General features: G+C 35.5%; 1 protein-coding gene across 2 annotated transcripts; it reads left to right on the top strand.

Annotated features, from left to right (window-relative positions):
- The first annotated feature begins 14,757 nt into the window (after positions 1–14,757).
- On the top strand, positions 14,758–23,566 carry LOC117121561 (sodium/potassium/calcium exchanger 1-like). 2 transcript variants are annotated; one of them, XM_033266799.1, is made up of 9 exons: positions 14,758–15,021; positions 15,341–15,537; positions 15,723–15,852; positions 16,872–16,979; positions 18,151–18,246; positions 18,535–18,725; positions 19,408–19,561; positions 21,723–21,893; positions 22,799–23,566. In XM_033266799.1, the coding sequence occupies exons 1-9, from the start codon at positions 14,875–14,877 to the stop codon at positions 23,003–23,005; spliced, it is 1,401 nt and encodes a 466-aa protein (XP_033122690.1). In that variant the 5' UTR covers positions 14,758–14,874; the 3' UTR covers positions 23,006–23,566. The 2 variants fall into 2 exon arrangements, with proteins under 2 accessions (XP_033122690.1, XP_033122689.1); XM_033266798.1 differs by having other exon boundaries at positions 14,763–15,021; positions 17,791–18,246.
- The last annotated feature ends 837 nt before the right edge of the window (positions 23,567–24,403 follow it).

Genomic DNA, 24,403 nt, shown 5'->3' with positions numbered 1-24,403 from the left:
CGAATGTAGTCCTGTAAATAAATGAATAAAGAAATTGTGTAATAAAATGCCTCTGGCGGCCGGGACTCGAACCTGCGACCTCTCGCTGTCAAGGCGAGTGTCATAACCACTAGACCACGGAGGCTTCATGGTTGAACAGATTCAACCATGAAGCTTGTGTCTTTGGGCAAGGGGAAAACCTTGAACTTAAAGGTCGTTAAAAACTCCTCAGTAGTTGAGAGAGCTCATCTCTCCGGCCATCTAGGAATCAAAATTTTCCCAGGGGAGGACCCCCGGACACCCCTTTCATTTTTGGGGTTTTTTGGAAGCATCTTGAACACCCCCCACACCTCTTTCAAATCTAGGATCCGCCCCTGGTAATAATGCTAAGCGCATAGCTGTCTCTACAATATGCGCTATATAGGTCAACAATTATTAAGAGGATGTCTGAAATATGCTGCAACAAAATTGGCCTATACCGTATATAAACATGTAAGTCTTGTTTGTGTAGATAGATTAATTTCTCTTCGCATGGTTTATAAGGGTCAGTTTTGCATTATGATCTGTACATGCATCCCAACACCCCCTTAAATTCAGCCATGTATATCATCTAATTTTCCAATTCATGGGTCTCGAAAAGGAAGTCTAGAAATTCTTTTGCTTGGCAGCTCAATGGGAGGGGAAGGTCAGAAACGCACATGGGCCATAATGCACACGGGACCAACGGCTTAAACGTCTCATTCGAAAGACGGTGCGCTATCGTAACTTGAAGTACATGGAGGGCAGCGATTGGAATTGAATCGAGGACCGAGAGATTTCAACGGTTCAGCGCACATAGTGGCTACCACCAGCTTATCTGTTCTAAGTTAAGTACCGGTATCTACTTTTCTCTTACCCAAACCTCCAAACGGTTTATTAAATCCTTCGGCATGCAAATCTCAGTTCGTGCATTATTAATACTTTGTCTTTGTTCTGAGCAGGGACACGTTATGGTCGACATGACCGTCAGATACAAGACTCCTTTGTTACCTCATTAATGCTATTTTCTGACAAGTGTTCTCATCACTTGAAGTAGGCCTCCGCCAAATACCCAGCCTTCGATATGATTGTTACACTTGTACTTATTCAATTGAAATATCATCTATTGATCTATTAGCCTAAAATACAAGATAAAGAAAGGTTCAAGACAGCTGTAATTGGTCACCTGAAGATTCAGTGATCAGAAGCTACCTGTTCCACCAACCCTCCCCGTGTATTCGAGGGATGCATTTATTCCAAATGAGGTTTTGGAAGGAGAGATATTTGAGAGGAGCGTTTATTCAAAGTGGGGGGGGGGTGGGTGTTTGTCATCGAACGGTATGTGAGACGAGCAGCTTTCTGCGACTGTTTAGTTCAAAAGAGAAGATTGCCTTAAAGCGATTGTTAAAAATTTCAATTAATATTATTCGCAATGGGTTCACAAGAAAGGTTACCGGTATTTTTAATTTCTAAACACATATATTTAACACTTACAGTGGCAGTAGCGTATATAAGTGGGGTGCACGGTCAGTAGTTAAAAATCACCTAAAATCACCTTAGTTTGCGAGTTAGAGCCCCTCAATTAATCATAGAGCCAGCCCCCCTCCCCACATCCACTTCAACTTCAACTGCACATACCCGCACTCCCCACCACCTTCCAGGATCTCCTCCTCATGGCAATCCTGGTTAATTACGGCCCTGATTTGATGATGATGATGATGATGATGATGATGGACGACGACGACGGTGGCAGCGGCGGCGGCGACGACGACAACAACAACAACAACAATAATAATTTGCTACCATGTGCCTCCTCTTAATGCAGACTGTCTTTCTTTGCCACCGGCCCGACGGAATAACACAGTTTTCAACCAATCGCATGCCCTTTATCGTCCAATCTCGAAACCGGAACCGGAAATCATGAATATTATTACTTAATTAATTTTGCTTTACATGGTTAGGCACCCATCACCGCTCAATTCGGGACCGGATCGAGCTTTGGTATATGCAGTTGGCCTACACTTTTTTTTTTTTATAAGAACCAGTCAAATTTTGCCCAGGCTCAGTGTTCTTATTTTTTGGCCAATTTCAGGCTCAAAATGTTCTTATTTTGTTCTTATTTTACACACTTTTCAAACATAGAAAAATGGCCCCAAATGTGAGGAAGGTACACCTACTGTACTGTATTATAGAGGATATTACATAGTTACACATACTGCACATAAGGTACAGATATGATTTTCTGGCTTTTCTAGTTTGACATTCTACCTCAGCCTCAATTTGTTCTTATTTTGTTCTTAATTTTTAAGCAATTTCAGCCTCAGTGTTCTTATAAAATGTGTTCTTCTTATAAAAAAAAAAAAAGTGTATTTCCATATTCCATGCTCAACGGTAGGATAATATAAAAAGGGCGATCAGGTATTCTTTCACCAAAATACACAGGCCCATTTTTACTGTATATCTAAAAGTAATCATGGCATTGGGTCTATAATTTCCAAGACTAGACTTATTTGATGCTAATATAAAAAATTCCTTCGATTAAAGTAATATCAGTCATAATTACGATCTTATAATGATTACAATGACATTGGGAAAGACAAACAGAAATGTAATTACTGTCGACAGCACATTCATTGATTGATGAGTTCGTTCTTATTCTATCAGTTTTGAGATTTTGTCCCGACCTAGAACGGACGAGTCTGAGTTGCTACTGGGCAAGAAGAGGACTTAGCCCAGGTTCCATTGGTTGGTGAATCCATGTGAATCTATGCAAAAGACAACCTTGGGATATCCGGAGGTACTCAGTACAACCGGTACAACACATTTTCATCCATAGCGGCAAATCCACAGGCATTCATACCCATAGCAACACGACATAATGTTCTTGGCCTTACCCATTGTCCTATCTAAATAATTAATAGACGCGTGATCAATTTTGTTCATCGTATATCGGTTGTAGATTGAAGGGTGCATTTATGTTGTCGATTACCCACGCAAATAACGTCGATCATTAACGAAACAGAAAAGGACGGGATTAAAAATGTAAGCTTTTTTTCTGATTACAAACAATAGTTTACATTATATTTTTAATAAAAACAAAACATTATATTGTATAATTTAATATATATATAGGCCTATATATAGGCCTACTATTTAAAATATTTTTTGATTAAAAAAATAATACCACCTTGAGAAAGTTTGAAGGTCTAATCAAAATGTTCGCGTGAGAATGAAGGCCTATATATATAAATTCGTTATTACGCATAGACTTGTGCTAAGCCTGTGATCACACATGTCTTTCTACAAAATGCGTTTTTTATCCAAAACACTTTTAAATGCGGGACCGTCCCGCACGAATCGAGAAGGTTGGTAGGCCTAACTTTTATTCGAGCATACGGTAACTGATAAAGTTGGTTAATTTAAATACAACTGATAATCAAATTGATAAAAGTAAACGATTCTACTTCTAATTTTGTTGTAGAAATCAGAAAATGAAATGACATTTATTTAGCATCCTTCATTACTTAATATATTTTTATAAAATAGACATGAGCATACGCTTTGGATAATTTCAGTATTTTGAAGAAAAATATTAATTATTATTTATAGACCTATACTGTATTTTTACAAAATAGACAAAATAAGTAGGCCTACATTTTAATACTGCATAGATCTGTCTCTTATACACATCTAGATGTGTATAATTTATCTATATATATGTATATAATATACCTACATATATATACTGTATATATATATATAGGCCTGTATATATGTATATATATATATATTGTATGTAGCCCTCATCATGACAAAGACAACAAAAATAAAAATGAAATTAATTAATTATTTAATTAATGTGAGTACAGTACACATGTCATTGCGCCACTGAGTACTCTGCCGTTAAGAAGGGCAACGAGTTAAACCTTAGCATATCTGCCTACTGGTTGATCAATAATTAATTGATTCTATAATTCTTATTTTAAGTTCTGTAATAAATACGTATAAATTCGCGTTATCTGTTATTCGTTCATATTAGTATTGTTATAATCGTATTATTTAACTTTATTTTTGCTATACTGTATTCTAAAAGTATGATTTTTCAGAAAATTAAGCTCTAGCTAGGACAGTTTCCCTCGTGGAACAGAGAGATATGCGTATAGTATGATTGATTATGTATTCAATGAAAAGGGGGAAAAGTGCAAGAGTTTATTGTGAAATGAATATGACTAGCCTTATGACTAGGAATATGTTATAAAATAAAGAAACATGCCTGTACATAAGATAGGTAGCCTAGACAGGCCTACATTTATATTCATGGCGCGCGTCACGATATCGGGCTAAACATCTACCGTATAACAGAGCTTCCATCACCATTCCACCTACTGTGTATGCTATTCCATGTTTATACCGTTTGAACATATATCGGAATTTTGGGACAAGACAATCTTACTGTATTTAATAATGATATTTTGAATTATTGATATCGTACTGTATCAGCTGGCGGGGGCGCGCTACTCAGTGCTCTACACTTGGCTACCGTAAATGCTCGAATAAGCACCGCTTATAAATTTTTTGGAGTTCTGTGTGCGGCGCATATTCGAGAGCGGCACTTATAAAAAATAAAAAATACGCCCGTTCCCATTTTACCTATTTCACGTATTCCCTTACAGTAGTTCGGTAGGCCTATCATATAGGGTCATTATGTTATCGTAAATAAACGTTTATAAAGAAATTCTTGTGTCGTTATTGTGAATTATTCATTTTAACATTCTAAACTTTTATTTAAAACCCTGTTTCTGAAAGTGTTTCACTACACACACAGGTAACATTTATTCTCGATTAAGCGCCTCGGCGCTTATTCGAGAGAGGCGCTTAAAGAAAAATAATCACGTTTGCTGCGGTGCTTATCGAGAACGGCGCTTATTCCATAGTTACCAACCTAAGAGATTTGAAATGCGTGACTACACCAATTGGGTGGGTGTATAAGAGACAGTTCCATGGCGGAACCCCGGGTTCCAATTGACTTTGAATTGAATTGAGTCAAGCTACTACATGACCGTTTTTATATTTTTAATGTAACCAATTTCTTTTAATTTTAAATACATTTTTACCTGAATTCGTGATAATTCGTTATTACGCATAGACTTGTGCTAAGCCTGTGATCACACATGTCTTTCTACAAAATGCGTTTTTTATCCAAAACACTTTTAAATGCGGGACCGTCCCGCACGAATCGAGAAGGTTGGTAGGCCTAACTTTTATTCGAGCATACGGTAACTGATAAAGTTGGTTAATTTAAATACAACTGATAATCAAATTGATAAAAGTAAACGATTCTACTTCTAATTTTGTTGTAGAAATCAGAAAATGAAATGACATTTATTTAGCATCCTTCATTACTTAATATATTTTTATAAAATAGACATGAGCATACGCTTTGGATAATTTCAGTATTTTGAAGAAAAATATTAATTATTATTTATAGACCTATACTGTATTTTTACAAAATAGACAAAATAAGTAGGCCTACATTTTAATACTGCATAGATCTAATAGTTGACAATGTATTTATAAGCTACATAATTTTGTCCGAATATAATTAATTTTTTTTATAGGCGTCGCGCCCGAAATCATAGAGCAAAGAAACAGGCCGAAATGTAATATAGTTCGACTACGTAGTAAATATGACAGCATTACATTACATAGTAATCACTCCCGATCTATAATGATTAAATAACACAGTAGGCCTACTTCGGCTTCTCTAGGCCGAGTGCACTAGCCCTGCCTTACGTCACGCGTCTAATCAGAGGAGCATTGTTTGTTGCCATTGCTGCGTGACGAAGTCAAAGACTGAGGCCGCAGCGATTTCTATATTTTGGCGAAATCTTCAGTATGTTGTTTTCGTAGTCATGGTAAGTGTAATAATTATGCATTCATCACTTAAGAAATCTGTTCCTATCAGTTATGATGACAACTGACAGTGAAAACAGTGAACGGAATTAGTACTGGTATACTGATTACAAGAAGTAGGAGTACTATTATCCGATTACCTTTGTGAACTTAGGCTACTGAATGCAGTGCACTTGAGTGGAACTTTCTTCCTCCACACAGTGACTCGGTTAAGTATTCCCTGCTGGTTATATGTCACATTCACCTTAAGTAGCAGGCTAGGAAGCTGTGATTATGCCATTGATATTCTGTTTGTTTTTCTTCATTGAAAAAAAAATGTGCCAGTCCGATTTCAACTTGTTATGAAAAAGGTAAGTTAAGGTTAAGACGTAAAAGTGCAAACTGAACAAACGTTAAGCAACATTGTATGGGCTAACCGTTCTTACAGTATACAGTTTAGGCATTTTTGTAAGGCCTATCTCTGGTTCATACTGGAAGTTTGATTGATTTGAAGTTGCAAAGGCTAGATGTATGTTCTTTAGTATCGTTTTCGTAAATATCAGAGCACGGCGTTGTTGGTAGGCCTAGATATGAGTAGGCCTAATTGTGCCTATATACTGTAACTTGTAAGATGGAGACCAATACGTTTTTCTTGTAAAGGATCCCATTGTTAACATTTAACATTGAAAATGTTCGATAGTGGTTAAAGTCAATTTATGAACAAATATTTGTGTTAATATATCGCCACCCAAGAAAATGACAGAAACCCTCAAAAATGTTATTTGAATTACTTATTAAAAACAACCACACAAGTTAAATTTTAATAAGTTACAGATCGAAAATATCACTTGTCAATGATTTGCAGACGGTTTACGATACAAAAAGCCTTTCTGCCAGGATAAGAGTACCGGTACCGTATTTTATACAAATTACAGGCCCGTAGCCAGGTCATTTCAAAGGGGGTTTTCTGGGCGTGTGGTCCAGGGGCACGCGTATACAATAATAAACTACAGTATTAGGCCTATTAAGTAAATTTTAGTTAGGAGTTGGTACCTTATTGAAATATTATACAAATTTAATTCAATTCTTTTGATATTAGGTGGCAGCACATTTTTAATGTCTTATTTTCAGTGAAATTAAAAATAGTGATAGTGAAATTCGATAAACAAATATATTTAAGGGATACTGAGTAAAAAAGATAAAGCTATCACGATGACGATATGCCTATAAAGGCCTGTTTATACTTGCAACAATAACGATAACGATAAAAGGCTAACAAGAAATTGCTCAAATAGAAAATAAAAGAAACAAGGGAAGTTTTTACACTAAGACGATTCGATAACGATTTAGCATGTACCGGTATACGATAAACAACATATTTTGACAAATCATTTCAGATGATGTCATAATCATGTAAAACGATAAAATCGTAGTAGTAACAACGATTTATCATGCATATGATAAACAACATATTTTGACAAATCATTTCAGATGACGTCATAATCATGTAAAACGATAAAATCGTGTAGTAACAACGATTTATCATGTATACGATAAACAACATATTTTGACAAATCATTTCAGATGACGTCATAATCATGGAAAACGATAAAATCGTAGTGAAACAACGATTTTATCGTTTTTCCATGATTTTGTCGTCATATGAATGGATTTGTCAAATTATTTTATTATTGTATAGGCCTACACGATAAATCCTCATCGAATCGTCATAGTGTAAAATCTCTTATTTCTTTTATTTTCTATATATGAACAGCTTTAGAGCTTTCTATCGTCATCGTTATCGTATAAACAGGGCTTTACTATATTGCAATGATTTTAATTCGAAAAATCGAGAAAAAAAAAAGAATATGCCTAGTGTTTGATCTGGTGCGAATAAGTCAATATGAAATCTCTCATTTTACTTAAGTTACTGGTAATATTTCAATTTTTCATTTGAATCTTAAGCTGGGAAATCCGCTAGCATTTGAGTGAATAAATAGCCAATTGATCGATTGATTCATTTATTTATTTATTTATTTATTCATTAATTGGTCCATTAAATAGATAATCCATGCAAAACGAAATGCAGATTAATATGCCCACAACGTCTATAGTCGCTGGAGTTAGCTAGCGAGAGCTCAAGTGATAGGCCTACACCACTGATGACGTACAGTAACTTCTTATGTTCGTGCAAAATTTTGAAACGGAAGGTTAAAAATTCTAGCAATGTTTGTATCATAAACCACTTCATCTAGGACTATTGCTGCCTATTGTTCATTTACTGTTTAAGAGCATTTTTTTTAATCACATATCACATGTCAGTCAACACGGTATTTATGGTTTTCCTGATACGGATACATTTTGACAGTCTACAGGCCTTTTTATTTAAAAATACAACAATAATTCACACGAAATGGTGATATTATACACCTGTTGTGTGCGATATTTTGACCCATGGTATTTACTCGCTCCTTGTTTTGATACAAAATACGGGAACAAGGATAAATTTACCATACTTGATAAAATACTCAGAAAATCAATGCGCGTATGATATGCAAGACGAAAGAACATTGTTAAGACCAGGCCTGGTTACCACATGCCTACTCACGAAAATATTTAATGTGCGAGAAAAGAGGAGCGCTATGTCATGAATTGCAGTCACGGTGATAATGGACTTAATTACAGTAGGGTACTGCAATTAACTAAAAAGCTAGACGTAATCGTCACATCATTCGCTTCCAGCGTCAACTGCTTCGACCCGTGGTTGAATCCAAACTCAGTTTACCTTGACATCCTCTGGTAATTTAAGAACAGTTTAGACAGGTTCACACGCATTCATGCATTCAACGCACTTGTCCTGAGTTTTTGGGTCCGCGCAAGGCGCTGACCACAAACCTCACTGGTGATCTTGTTCGTGGTATTGTTACCAGAACTTTAAAAGCGTCCATCGTCGCCAGTTTTGAAAGGACGTGCAAGATATTTTGTACACATAAACTATAAGTGATTTCCAACAAACGTTCATCGTCCTTTTTTAAATTGGACCTATAGGGGTCCCCTACACTACAAAACAAAACAGGGGTTTCAGCAAGGAATTTAAATTATGGAGCATGTGGCATGGATGGCGCGGTCGGTTAAGTATTGTTCTGAACTTAAGGTTGTGAGTTCGAATCGCGTCTTCGTATTAATTTTTCCCCCCAATTGTAGAGTCTTAGTAGTCAATTTTTTTTTTCCAATTTTAAGTAATTTCAATTTTTTTCAATTTTAAGATATTTTTATTTTGTACAAATGAACATTCTAAGTAATAATTTGTTTTGTACAAATAAACATTCTAATTATTTAAAAATTTCTATCTTATTAGCTCTTCCAAAAAACCCAGTATAATAATTTGCGGTTGTACGCGTGGAAGAACGCGCGGACTGGTGAGCGGTCGCTCTTGTTATATCGTACTGTGTATACTAAAGACAATATACACTACAGGGACATAGCCAGGATTTTGAAAAGGGGGGGGGGGAGCCGTTATGCGAATTACGTATGAACCCCGGCGGGGTCAAGGAGGAAAATCCCCCTGTGAAGTAGCGCACTCTGAACGTTTTTAGGACTGTTTGAGAGGATAAAGTGAAAATAGCAATAGACGCATTATAAATAAGCGCAAAAATAATTATATAATAAATCAACAGTGGCAGATCCAGGAATTCGAAAGAGAGGTGAACCAGGGAGGGACTTTCACAGACCGAGGAACCACCAACCTCAGCCCCACCATGGTTGGGGCTGAGGTTAAAGAAAAATTATAATTAGGGCATCTCTAGATGGCCGGAAAATTACACTCTCGCACTTCAATTTAAATATAATTTTCTTTCTTTTTTCCTTAAAAAAAATGAAGGGGAGGGGGGCTTGAATCCACATCAGCCCCATAATGGTTGGAGCTGAGGTGAGAAAATTTGAGGAAATAGTACCTCTCGAGATGGCCGGAAATGACACTTTTATTATAATTTTTCATCATCACATTACCATTATTGTCAAAATGTAACGCCAACAAATTTCTCATGATCTTTTATCAGGGATCTACTTAATATCCAGGACAACTTAGGCCTAATTATAGCTTACTAAGCTTTAACTATACTATATTATGATCAACAAATCACAACTTTTTTTCGCATTTAGCACAATTTTCTTCACTTTTTATTGTTATTAATATTAATATCAATTATTACTATCTTCATCATCATCATTGTTATTATTATTATTACTATTAGTAGTAGTATTATTAAACAAACATTTAAAGAAACTTGCAAAAAGATAAAAACAAAATTGAACCACAGTATCGCATTTCTATCTTAAAAGACCTGGCCTGAGATTTATGGATTTAAGATTTTTTAAATCACGCTTTAGGCCTATGTGTTCTATTAGGCCTATGTAACGTGTACTGATGCATATTTACATGTTGCATTTTGAGTGATCCCAGGAAAGAATTTGTATTGGCTCAAGAATAAGCTTTAATATTTACACACTGTGTACAAAGGGGGTGGGGGAGCCGCGGCTCCCACGGCTCCCCCCTGGATACGTCCCTGATACACCATCTTAGCATGCAGGAAGCATTGTTATAAGGTTAAACTTCCAGGAGTGAACTATTTATGAGGTTTTTTTTTTAAACTGGGGTACAGTAGGTCTTTTCAAAGTCACGTTATAGAAGTGAGGATATTCCAACCCTGTCATTTGTGAATGTGGAACTGAGCCTCAGACCATGCAACACCTCCTGCAGTGCATGTTAGAAGTGTGCCCAGCTATGGGCAAAATTTGAAGTACTGTATATGGATTCAATAAGCAAGCATAATCATTACATTCCAATCTACACTGTAAAACATGTGGAGGATTAAAACAAGTATTTGTCCCGTTGGTCTTCGACGAACTCGATTCTACGGAAAAAGCAACACCACGACAAGCGCGCAAGATCCGTTCAGACAGCCACCGACAAGCATCAGCAGACTGCGTCGCGTCGTTCTAACGCTCCACTGGATTCATCGTACGACAGTGAATGCCAGCTTACGTTCATTTACTTCGAAAATCTGTGGCCAAGTAGGAAATGCAAATGAAACGCCGTATAAGACAGTATTAATTATATGCTAATTGGCGAAGTTTTTTTTTTTTTTTCTGTTTTTTTTTTTTTTTTTTTTTTTTTTTTTTTTTTTTTTTTTTTTTTTCCAGGCTAATAATTCAGTATAAACAATTTAGGTTTGTTTATATGCTACTGTAATTTTAAATTACTACTGCAAAGATTTACTATTGTGTGTGACATATGTAGTGAAATTTACTGCTTGTTTATTTTAATTAATAAATTCATTTGTTTTGTATTTATTAAGTCTATATGTTTTTCTTATTGTCATAATGACATGCATAAAAGATCTTCATGCAACCCATACCACTTCGACGATTCCACTCTCTGCAACGAATGTTTCTTTTCGTGTGTATTATGAAGTTAAGATGGAGTGAGTTCTGTATTATTGTATCCATTGTGCTCTTTGCTTTGTAGACCTACGTGTTTTTGTCATGTATGTGCCGCGATGTTTACCATCCAAGCAATAGCAAATAAACGTACGTGACTGTGTGTATCTATTTGTTTCGAGGATTTGTTAGTTTAAAATTTCTGACCAATTAGTTCCCTGAATACGGTTGACTCCATTGTGGTTTATTAGTCAAGTTTGGAAACTAGAAGCTCCGACATTCCAATTCCATCGCTACGGCCACCTGAAGTCGTCGCTTTTCTGGTTTGGTTTACCGGTGAATGGAGACACTGAACGTACGGTTGTGCACGAAAATCGGTCGTGTCATCGAACCCCATCAATGATTTAATGCAATTGTTCTGTGACCTTATAATGTTGCCATAACGACCGTGTATGAACAAGAAGCACACGTTTCTATTTACATATATTATATTTTTCAAGTGTACAAATGTATAGATTGAGGTGTATACATTAAACGACAATATCAATAATATAACACATAGACCTAATAAATACCCGTAGACCATGTGCACCACACATGCATGAAACGTATCTTGTAAATTTTGTAGAATACATAACTCTTAACTTTCTGTTCTAGACTTCTAAATTCTAGCAATGATGAATACAATTTGACAATACTAAATGTAAATTATCATGGTGGTATGATGGTAGACTGATCAGTATGCTCCATCATAGCTCATAAACATTAGGATTCCATGCTGATCTTAGTACTGTAGAACATAATTACGATGCATTTCAAAGTACAGTATACAATGCGGACTGTATCCAGCTACTTCATGACATACTGTCGATATCAGAAAACTTAAAAACGTTATTTATAGATTAGGCGGAAAAATATTCTAATTGTAGGCATTTGAAAATTAAGTGATTCTATAACAGCACGCTGGGTTGAGTAGGCCCACTTAACTGTACAAGCAGGACACTATTATGATTATTTAATCACTTTGATTATAGCATTTCTGTGGCCTATTCACTACAGGTACTCCAGGCCCCGTAGTCAATATGTTAAAATCGATATTCTTTGAGTGCTTACTGTATCCCCATAGGGATAGGCTAAACCTTCCTGTGGCGAAAGAATTTTACTGAACATTACCTAATGACTGCAATATTGTTGATACAATTACATCCTTCATGCCCTTAGTAGAACGTAATTGTTTTGGTAATATAACAACATGATGGCCTCATGTTCATTTTTCCCCCCATTTTTCGGAGTTACCATACTCATGTTCTCAAAACAAGATTGTCTTATTTTTTTACCGTCGTCATCGGAATCCTGTTTGTTATATTATCGTTATTGTTATACTGTTTTTGTGATAAATATAAAACATTAAACCGCATACTGCCATATTTTGGTCTACTCAACCATTTTTATAATATTTTGGCCAAGAAATAACATTTTTTTGCCTTACTAGTTTACACTATACAGTATCATCAGTCAATACTTTTATGAGTTTTTACCTTGATCCTGATTTGTTTTTTGTGTTACTACAGTATATGAACACAAGTTTTCCCAGGTATTAAATTTTGCATTAGACTGACAACTTTGATAAGGCTATATATTATACATGTGTTGCAGTATAGGACAATCAATGTGCAATGTGTGACGTGATAATTATGATTTTGGGGAATCTGAAACGAATAATTACCATGAAATTCAGAGGAAATGTTGAAGTGAAATATGATGATCTTAATTCAATCTTGCATGCGATGCAGGGAAGTACTCTCATATTTCCTTTGATTAAATTGCCCGACTTTGTCGACATGCAGTTTCAATCTCGAATAATTAAGCCACCTTAATTAGTTTTATTTGCGCAAGTCTGCCAAAAGTCCATGCATTTAAACAGACATTAGCAAATACAGTACCGTACGGTATGTAGGCCTACTGTGTAAATGGACATTTTTTTAAATGAAGCGTTGTTGCCCTTTGGTAAATCCATATCAGATGTACGCCATGTTATTTGTTTGTTTTGAAGCTGTGTTCACACTATCATATTTTTATTTGACGGAAAAAAAAAAAAAAAAAAAAACTCCAAAAAACCCCCCAAAAACAAAACTGTTGTATGCCCATTTATAGTCATAATGTGCCTATTTATAGTCATAATGTGCCTATGATCATGATGCGATGTCATCATGACTATTTAGGCGTGTCACATGTTTTTGTCAAAAATATATTTGATAGTCGAGACAGGGCTTAAGGACTATGCACTGACCTTCGACATTGTGTATTGAGTGCGTAACTGTGTAGTGAGCGCGTATACTGTTTGGCAGTCAGACGACTTCGCTTAAATTCAAAAGTATTTATTCCAAATAAAAAAAAAAAAACCAAAAGAAAAAAAAAAACCGTAATACAGCACAATTCAAATACATCAAATGAAAAGGAATACAGTAGGACAACCACAAACAAGCCAATAAACTTTGAAACTGTGGTGGCAGCTGATAAACACTTGCACGAAAAAAAAAAATCTGACCACTGACATCGGTCATCCTTCTTTGGCTGTGCACAGATTTTACTAAAGTTCTTGCGTCACGGTTGTTGATTTGCGCTGTGTACTGTAAATGGATCGGGAACCCAACCGTAAGTAAATACTGTACCGCCGCAGTTTTTGTCAGGGCGGACAAACACTACGTCTTAAGGCGGTCGTACGACGATTCAATCTTCGCTCTCTGTGAGTGCTCGGCGACGCCATGCCGTCTGCTGATTCTCGGTGGTAGACTGAGCATATTGTCATAGAAAACGATTCCGTTGCGCGTCCTTCGTCACGTTGCGTTCTACATGGGATCGCGTCGACGACAGTGTTTGTCATCTATGAATCTTCGCCTCTTAAAATGTGGTTTCTCTAGATTTTCACAATATTTTTAATGTATTTGGCTGTCGATATTCATTGTTTTCTTTCTTTTTCTCTTTCAGTAATGGACCATATGAAAGCTCGCGCCCGGCCCAGGTGGGTCAAGCAGCAGCAGGGTGCGAGGCAGCGTTGGTTACTACGTATGACTATCATATTTGCTGTTTTCTGCACATCCTCCATAGCATATGCTAAATTGATATCAACATCAGAACAGCCTAAAGGTATAGCCCGATTTTGGGTCGAAGGTTGCATTAGATTTCCCCCTCCCGCAGACTTGCACTTTAGAAAAGAGGACGGTGCAGGATGGGAAGGGTATGGATTTACGCTTTGAAGACTGGTTATACCGCCAAGCGGCTGGGAAACGCCTAGTGATTCTCACCTCCAGAGGACTAGTATAATCCAGATTATACTGCAGGTAAGTAACCCTTGCATAATCTTAAATTTTTTGTCACATAAAATTTGATAGTGTGGACAGAGCTTCAAATTTCTATCAACAAATTGTTATTTTTGACTTTTTACCAATAGCTTTAGCAATCATATGCGATGATTTCTTTGTACCATCACTTGAAGCCATATCAGAGAAACTGGAGTTGTCTGAGGATGTCGCTGGGGCAACATTTATGGCTGCCGGATCATCGGCCCCTGAATTGTTTACCTCAATCGCTGGCGTATCCGTCGATAGCGATGTTGGAATCGGCACTGTCGTAGGCTCAGCTGTGTTTAACATTCTGATTATTATTGCTCTTACGGCTGCATTAGCTGGCAAGGTAACTGGCCTGTACTCACATTTTTAAAGTAATTGAAATCTGATATAAATTAAATTAAGTATTTTGTGATTAGAAAACAAAAGTAAACATCACCTTTGTAGAGGGAATTGCAAGATCTCCGACTCTCGAGAATTCCTTGGAACGGAATCCTATTTTGAAAAGTACTACCGCGAACTAGAGGGTGTCCTTCCAAATAACGTAAAAGGCAATCGTATCGAGCGCCTGCTGCGTCTATAGCGAGTCGGACCTCATGCAATTCCATACTCTTTGTTTATACTATCTTCAATACTAATTTACTAATATAGTGTCTACCTCTTAGGTTCTAGCCCTTGATTGGCGACCACTCATCCGTGATAGTACATTTTATGGTATATCAGTAGTGTTGTTCATTGGATTCTCGTGGGATGGCGTATTCGAAATATGGGAAGCTATCATTTTACTTGTAATGTACGGCTTGTATATAGCCATCATGAAATTCAATGGAAGTTTAATGAAACTTATGGATAAACTTACTTGGTAAGTACAACATAGAGCTTTAGGGTGTTTTTTTTCAATTTGCTTTTTTATATTTTGGTCTTAACTGTATGATGATATATTGTTTGTTCGTTTTTATTATTCCTTATCTTTACTTTCATAATTATTATTATTCATCCATTTTTGTGTTACTATACCTAATGTTACTTAATCGTCTTTCTTCCTAGCACATATTGTCGTCATCCAGAAGTTTCACCTATAGACGCAGACCTTGCAACAGCTGCGGTTGTTGAAGCACAGCCACCTAAAGAAGAAAGCGTAACTATATTACCTGCAAAAATATCTGCTCTACCACCGGTAAAAATATTTCTGCAAAATTAAAAAAAAAAAGTGTGTTGTGCTGTGAAAAGGTGGAATGTCATTATAAATATGAGGTGTCGTGACAAAATGAGTCTTGTTGTACATCATGATGAAGACAATATATGAACTCTTGGGGTTTCAGTGTTTCTGATTAGTATATACTGTAGGCCTATATACTTCCTGAATTCATTAACAACTTTGAAGGTGTTTTTCAGTATTGTTAGGAAAATCTACACAAAACAAATTAGTTGTTTATCTTTAGGGGCGATTATCTCTAAAGTATGTTTTCAGACTTCTGAATTCGAAAATTGTATTACTCCAGTTATGCTCAACCTAGGAACTTGATTCAAATACCAAACTAAGGCTTATAACTATCTATCTATCAATAACTCATTTTGTTTTAAATTTGGTACAAAAGCATTATTTTGTGACGACACCTCAGAAAAAGTTGTGCAATCTTGTTTTAACTGTGTATGTCTATCTTGGGGCGTGAATTATAATATGCATCATTTAATAGTGGACAGTTGCGCTACGCTCTGCCATATAACTGTTGTTGCTAAATCACCATAAACAAAACGACAGTTGTTTGAGTGTGATTGACCCTTGAAGTTCCATTAAGTTTCGTTGTAGCATATTGCAGTGATCATTTTGTTGTCAATCCAACTGTACTCTTCACTTCTGGCTATTTGTATTCATAGGAGAAACGAATCAAACTGCGTCGTGCGACGGTCGTACGACCGTCGGACGACGCAGTGAGTGTCCAGCTTAACTTTAGTCGAAGACTAACTAGTCCATGGACGCGTATCTGGCACTAACTTCCGTATCTGGACTAACTGCCTCCACTTTAGAGAATATGGGCCCAATATTTTGGTTTTATTTATTAAAAAAATACGATATTAATTTTAATTCAGGCATACATCTAAGTGTCATATTCTGTGATCTGAGCACTGTTACCAATAGAATATACTAGTAGTACATTTTCCTCTGTACACTATTCTATGTTCCTAACTTTACAGCTCGATAATAGGGATTCGACTATGTCTGGTGCTAGCCTGTCTGTACCATCGTCACACAACAAACACATTTTTCATCATATCAAGCACGGCGAACTTTCGTCTAACTTTGTAAGTTGTCTTTAGAATTAGTTGTTCGTTTCCATTGCACGTAGTTTGTATTACAGGTATTCATATTCGTTGTGTGGGTGTGTGTGTGTGTTTGTGTAATGATGTTCGTTGTGTGATGTGTAAAATTAAGTATGTTACACCATAGACATACCTATTGGTAGCAAATTTAAAACAAAAGCAACCCCATAATTGATTTCACTTTCACACAACTAATCTGCTATAGTTCAAACCAAACCAAGCTTACAATCTTTCACATTAAAGTTTTGTTGTGTTAATGGTAAGTAAAATGCAACCTCTGATTGATAGTGATGTAATTAGAGGTTTTAGCCACAGTTTTCATTACGTGCAGGCGACAAAATTTGCAAATTGATTGAATGATTGATTGCATTTTGTTATTTACCAGAATATATGTATATGTGATTTTTCTACTAATCGAAATTCAACAAGTTTGTTTTTTTTTCTCTCCCTCTCTCTTTTCTTACCTTATCCTGCTTGCCAAAACTTATTTGCACTCTGATATCGTTCTTTATCATTATACTGCACTCTTTTCAATGCTACGTAATTTATGAACAATCTCATTGCATGTTTTAATTATCATGAACTAACTGAATTGCATTGTTGAATGACGTTTGACTTAATACTGTCAACTCTTTTTTCTCTTTCGACATTTTTGTTTTCATTACACTTGTTTTCTTGTATAAAATGCACGCATGTGTCTGTATGCTTTTCTTTATTCACGGGCCTTGTGCAATGCATTATTGTTAAATCCAACAAAATGCAATACAATATTATAAAATACACACAATAATAGACATCATCGCAATATGATCTCAGAAAAGCTGTCGAGATATCTGAACGTCCGTCGACAGCGAATAATAATCAACTTAAAGTAGATACATTTGGAAATACAAACGGGACGATAGTCATTAAAAGCAGTAGTTCGAACTCATTAGAGCTGAAAAGAAACTACAAATCCAATGGTGCCGACGAAGACATTGATTTAGAAAGTCTGGCAGGACTAAGCCAACATGGGTATGGTAGTCAAACACATTTAATTGTACCGGTATCACGGGGGGATGCAGACTCGGGCATTCATAGCGCACAAGGTCCTACTCCTAACCCTTACACAACTGAACTTTCTTCTGATCCTTCTGAAAATTCCAATTCTAAGACAAAAAGGCACTCCCTCGTACTGACAGCGCATGTCTTACCAATCGCTCATAGTCAAGCACCATCACAAGATGCTCCATCTGAACACAAGATGGAGGTAAGTTTTTACACTACATTTTCTTTATTTACTAATCCGTTATAGTACATTTTGAAAACTATGATGCCTAATCGTTTAGAACTATGATGATGACTGATAATTTGTGTTGAAACATTGAGACTGAAATTGATTTAAAGTTCCTAAAATTAGTGTTTCTTTAATGTAATATGTTTTTAGTATTGCAAGGTAATTGAACATTTTAGCAGGAAATAATATAATTGCCATCAATCGTAATAATGCATTCTCTGAATCCAATCCAATCCACCAAAGTATACTGTTAAATTTCAGGATGAAGAACCAAAGCTTACACCATGTCCTTGTCTTCCATCCATCAACATGTACTATCCTGACAAAGACGTCTTCAACGAAAGATGTGGGTGTATGTTCTACGTATTAAAATGGTTAATGTTTATTGTTAGTTTTCCTTTCATGTGCCTATTCACATGGACAATACCTCCTTGCAGTGAAGAACACAACCGGTAAGATATTTTTACTTTTCTTTTAAGCGAGCATACACTGCATCACAGCCAACGAATCAATCTCCGCTGTCTGCGAGCGCTTGGTGACTTGACGCCGTCTGTAATTGTCGACGACAGTCTTGAGTGAATCGTCATTAAAAATGTTCTTTTGCGCGCAATCTCTATGAAATCGCGTCAGATGACAGTCGGTGCAATGTTTGTCCGGTTTAACAAAAGACCTTCCTGTTCTTTAGAGAAATAAACCTTTCCGCTCAGCCCTGGTCCTTTGATATTGTTATGTGATCCCAAAAATGACAGTATTAAAGCAAACGTAAACGCGTGCGATCATGAGACAACACGTGTGATTGTTAGACGCGCGCGTATTCCATGACCCTATTCTGATTGGTCAGTTGTTAAGTTTGATTGACACTCCAAAAAGGTCCATTGCCTTCTTGTCATTATAATTCTCATAGTAACACGTTGTAGTCACCAAACAGTTTGCAGTATATTTATCTATTTATTTACCTTTTTAGATAAATGCATTGCTTTAATTATCTTTTCTATCCTTCAACATTTTTTTTTTTTTTTTTTTTTTGGTCTGAAACAGATTTTCAACACGTTTTCAAACCCTCAATTTTGTATAATCTTTAACAATTTTTCATAACGGAATGAAGTCTAATTTCTGAGCTTGGTGAAATTATAGGAAATGGTACCTGGTGTCTTTCTTTATGTCTATTTTCTGGATTGCTGTCCTGAGTTTTGCCATGGTTACATTGGTTGCCAAGACAGGGTGTATTCTTGAGGTTGATCACTACACTATGGGGCTAGTTGTTGTTGCTGTGGGAACCAGCGTACCGGTGAGTAAACTTATATTGTTTTTTTCTAATAAATGAGATATTCGCAGCCCAAAATTGTCCATGCGAAAATATTCGTATGAATGACGAACAGGATAAAGGTAAAGGTAGGAAAATAACCCATAACTCGCAGCGTCAATGTGCTGAATTGCTTATGGGCGTGGTCCGTGACTACCTAGCCGTAAAGAAGCGCTACATGCTCATATTATTCCACAACGACAGGGGCTGAATTGAACCATAGCTTCGGGGTAACCCCCTACTCTTCCGAAAGATGCAATGGGTGCACACGAGCCAGATGTGTACACTGGATGAATGTAGGTAAGAATGGCCCCGGAAAAAATGGCCCCAGAAAAAATGGCCCCGGAAAAAATGGCCCTGGAAAAAAAGGCCCCGGTAAAAATGGCCCCATAAGACAGGTAGGTAAAAATGGCCCCAATGAAAAATTTGGTAATATATTTTTTGATTGATTAAATAATTCTATTTTAAATAAGAAATGATTATGCACAGTAAAGGTAACATAGTACAACATTTAAAAGATCATTATATTAGTGCTACTGAAACTGTTAATTATTTCAAGGTTTTATCTAAGTGCAAATCCAAGTTTAATTGTTTATTTAAAGAAATGCTTTGGATCAAAGAACTGAAACCTACACTTAACAAACAAACTGATTCAGTCAGAGCCAAACTGTTTATCTAGTTAATCTGCTAAGAAGGGCTAATTATTGCTTAGCTTCACTGTGGCTCCACACAGTAGGCCCTATTGATATGTAAATTAATTACTTACTTCCTGTCACTGCTTGGTATTTTTGTTTTTAGTTTTTTCAATTTACTTGATCTTGAGAATGGTTCCATGGTGGACCCGAAATGTCGATCTTTCTTGTCATTAAATTTTGTTTTGAGATTATGTTCTTAATTGATTTAATAAATAAAAGCCACAAATAATAATTTGATTTACTAAATTTCATTATGTAAAAATAGTTATGCTTTAACATAGATTAAAAATATGTTATGCCTTACTTATTTTTAATTTATGGTCTTTTTAATTAATTTTCTTTTTTATTGGAAATTCCGTAGTGCAGAGTAAATTTATCAAAACCCATTAGGTTTACAGTAATATGAAAAAAAAATATTTAGTTTATACAGAAATAGTATTTAAAATGATCTCAATTTCCAAAGTTAAAGCAAAAGATCTAATCTAAACACACAATATTAGGCAGGATGTATTTGTTTGGAAAAAAACCCACTCTTTTGTGAAATTAGGAGGGTATCTTTGAATATTTTATCATTGAATTTTATTTATCTTTGAATATTTTATCATTGAATGTTAATTCTTGCAAAAAGTAAAATGTAAATGGCAATTTGTTTGATGTTAGATTCCTTTTAATAACTAAATTATTTAAGATAAAAAAGTGCATATATTGAATCAAGAAAATCAGTTTTAATACAGAATTTGATTATTGGGGCCATTTTTACCTACCTGTCATATGGGGCCATTTTTACCGGGGCCATTTTTTCCGGGGCCTTTATTTCCGGGGCCATTTTTTCCGGGGCCATTCTTACCGTACACCCACTGGATCACCATTTGAAGTCCTTATTCGAGAAGACTTGGTTCTACAAACCGCACCCTTGGCGAGGAGCGTCTGGAACCGGCGCCGATGTTAAGGCTGTAGTTAGCGATGTTAAGACTGTTTGCATTTGCGAATGTACTTTCTTTAAGCTTAATGTTAACATTGAATTGCATTACGGAGTAAAATATTATGCGAAACAGCGTTTTCTCGATCAATGCTCTCTGAGTTATCAACACCTCATCTACAGCTCTGTTCATACTACCAAGTCATGTGCTAAGTACATGTGATTTGCCCTTGTGTTGATTGTGACTCATGACTTCATAATGCCCATATATGGACAAATGACGTATTTGTCCCAAAAGGTGTTATTGTGCACTGAACTTCAGTGCGTAAAATGTTAACATACAAATTAATGTATTTATGCATGTCTAAGAAATATGAAATATTATGTATATTTTACGACTAACTTTCTTATAACTAAAACAGAATTAATAATGAAGATGGATATATTTGAGTAAAGTTAAAGACAGTGGTGTATCTAGGGTTGGGTATTGACATGAAGGGGTGATGATTGATGATGATAATGTTTGTTGCAGGACGCGCTCAGTTCAATCCTTGTGGCTCGTGATGGTTTTGGCGACATGGCAGTGTCAAACGCAATAGGATCAAACGTATTTGATATTAACCTAGGCCTTGGACTCCCATTCCTCATCAAAATCATCATCGATAAGGGAGAGGCACTGCAGCTCCTTAGTGACACCGAAATGGTAGGTTTACAACAATACCTTAAACGTAAATATAACAACAACAACAACAACGCAGCAGCAGCAGCAACAGGAACATCAACAACAACAGCACTACTTGATTGAGTCCAAATTCGGCAAAGATTCGTTGTGACTAACTACTCATTTAAAAAAACAAAAACATTTATTAAGTGAGCAGTCTTGTTGTTTTACCTGCCATTATTAATCTAACATCTAACTCTTGAAGTAATATACAAATGAAAAGTTGAGGGTACTTTTTCTTATCCATCACTTTCAACCAGTAAACTTATATATATTATTATAAAATATCTTCTTGAAGATCCCGTCTTGTCGTCCTAATGCCTAAAATGAAGGTTTATCACATTTATTAGCGACGCATCGTGAACTAGTGCTGCTCAACTACACTTGCGCAAAAGATCGATTGCTTTAACGGGAATACCCAACGAATTCAAGTTGGTGTTTGCTTAGACAGCAAAACGTCCCGGATTCGAATCTCTTTGGAGCACCCGTAGTTTCCCCGTTCAACAGAAATATGTTGGTGTGAAACAGATACATAAAAGTACAATTGCTATATTCAATTGAGCTTCAATATAAGTGATGACATATTTTATTACCAATTTGAAATTATAATTATAGCTTACTCTGGTGCTCAATAAGTGTCAGATTTATGTTTTATTATCCAATTGTTCAAATACACTCTGATACGTGTGTTTTGATGAAAATACAAAGATGAATATATTTTGAAATGAAATCACATATTTTTTGTTGATTTTTGGAAACAATTTGTATTACCTGCCATACGTAAGAAGGTACTTTATATATTCACAATAATAATATTTGTTATTATTAATATTGTTGTTTTTTTGTTTGTTTGTTTTTTTTTTTCATTTTATGTTTTGTTATTATAGGCTATGTATCAGAATAATGAGATGGTCATCACTCCGCACGCAAAATTTGGATTCGCATTGCTGCTTATTCTCTTCATAACACTAGTGGTATTTTTTAGTGTTCGATTCAGGCTCAACAAGGTCGTAGGATTCAGTTTTGTGATGATGTATATACTATTTATGGTCTATGCTTTTATTCAAGAATTAGTATGCGATTACGATTGCTAGCAGTAACCAAAAAAAAAAGAAAAACAACAACTACTTCCGGTATATTCTGTTTGGAATAACTTATGACGAACAAGTGTTGAATAACAAAAACATTTTAATATCATTCATTATTAAAAACCAGACTCTTTTGTGAGTGACCTTCGAATATATGATAAAAAATATAATATTAAGAGATAACCGATAACCAAATATGAATATTGTATATAAACAAAAGTCTTTCATATAATATTTAGATTATCAGTTGAAGGATGTGATGATTCTGTATTTATTTTAAAAATTTAATTACTCTATACCAAAGAATTTCTAGAAAAAATATTGAATTTAAACTGATTAATTAACTTCATGTGAACTTGTTTACAATCGTTCATATAATTTGATGTTTCATTTAACAAGACTTGCTTATTTTATTTGGCTGTGTTAGTGTGTGAAAATGAATACGGGTTTTCCATATAACAACATACTTCAAACTTAACTTTGAAAACGTGTTTGTAAATATTATAAAAATTAATTTGTATTTATTGCATTGTAAAATTAAACGATTGTTATCGCCTGTGAAATGATTGTGTCATTGTAAAAGTGTCTGTTCGACTATATTCAAATTTGGTTTGCTGTATAGCCCCGTAAACGCAATATAAACAAATGGATAAATAATAATAACAGTGCTCGAATAGAAACAAGATTTTTTAATCGTATCAAGCATAGCCCTATAACGAAAAGTTCCTTTATTCAGTTGTACGAAAAATATTGTCTCTAGCGGGATCGACCTTGCAACCTCTCGCTATTAAGGCGAGTGTCATACCCAATAGACCTACACGTGCAGATCTAACCCCTTGGCACTTTCATATAACTGACAGAAACGCTCACACGTATTGGAACTATTCCATATCTATATCTATGACTATTTTTACCAGGCTAATTTCGACGGATTCATAACGCCGAGTGTCAAATTCCGTGTAATCAATCAATCAATCTTTTCAATCAACTTTTATATTCGGAATTTCCTCCATAACAAATACAAAAAAGGAAAAGATAAATAATATTCTTATTCTTATTCTTTATTCGCCAAAAAAAAAAGTACAATACAATGGTGGAATACATATACAATACAAGTACAATAAATTGAATGAGTTGGCAGGAACACAAAAGCGAACGCAATCACTATAACACAAAGTCTGTGAACCTCACTCATCCGGTTTAACATAAATACAATATTACAGACTGTAGGCAGTTATAAAACCTGCTCAATACAAAAGTGTATTCCACTTGGAAAACATAGTCGAGTAATATAATACTGACTTGACAACACCTTTAACCGGGCTGTTTTCAGAAGCATATTATCCTAATAAATAATAACAACAGTGAAGGTGATTCAGGATCCTGTTTTGATTTATGCAGTTA

This window comes from Anneissia japonica, unplaced genomic scaffold (genome assembly GCF_011630105.1).
Source record: "Anneissia japonica isolate Jap-2015-1 unplaced genomic scaffold, ASM1163010v1 scaffold3217_len398964_cov164, whole genome shotgun sequence".
Taxonomy (NCBI): domain Eukaryota; kingdom Metazoa; phylum Echinodermata; class Crinoidea; order Comatulida; family Comatulidae; genus Anneissia; species Anneissia japonica.
The sequence above is the reverse complement of the archived record's forward strand: the minus strand, read 5'-3'. Positions and strand labels throughout refer to the sequence as shown.

Bases quoted from the DNA above. Each gene is read 5' to 3' on its own strand.
- LOC117121561 (XM_033266798.1), top strand. From the start codon at position 14,875: ATGGCTGCCGGATCATCGGCCCCTGAATTGTTTACCTCAATCGCTGGC. The intron at 15,022-15,340 runs GTAACTGGCCTG...TCTACCTCTTAG, and splicing joins CGGCTGCATTAGCTGGCAAG to GTTCTAGCCCTTGATTGGCG. The intron at 16,980-17,790 runs GTAAGTTGTCTT...ACACAATAATAG, and splicing joins GCGAACTTTCGTCTAACTTT to ACATCATCGCAATATGATCT.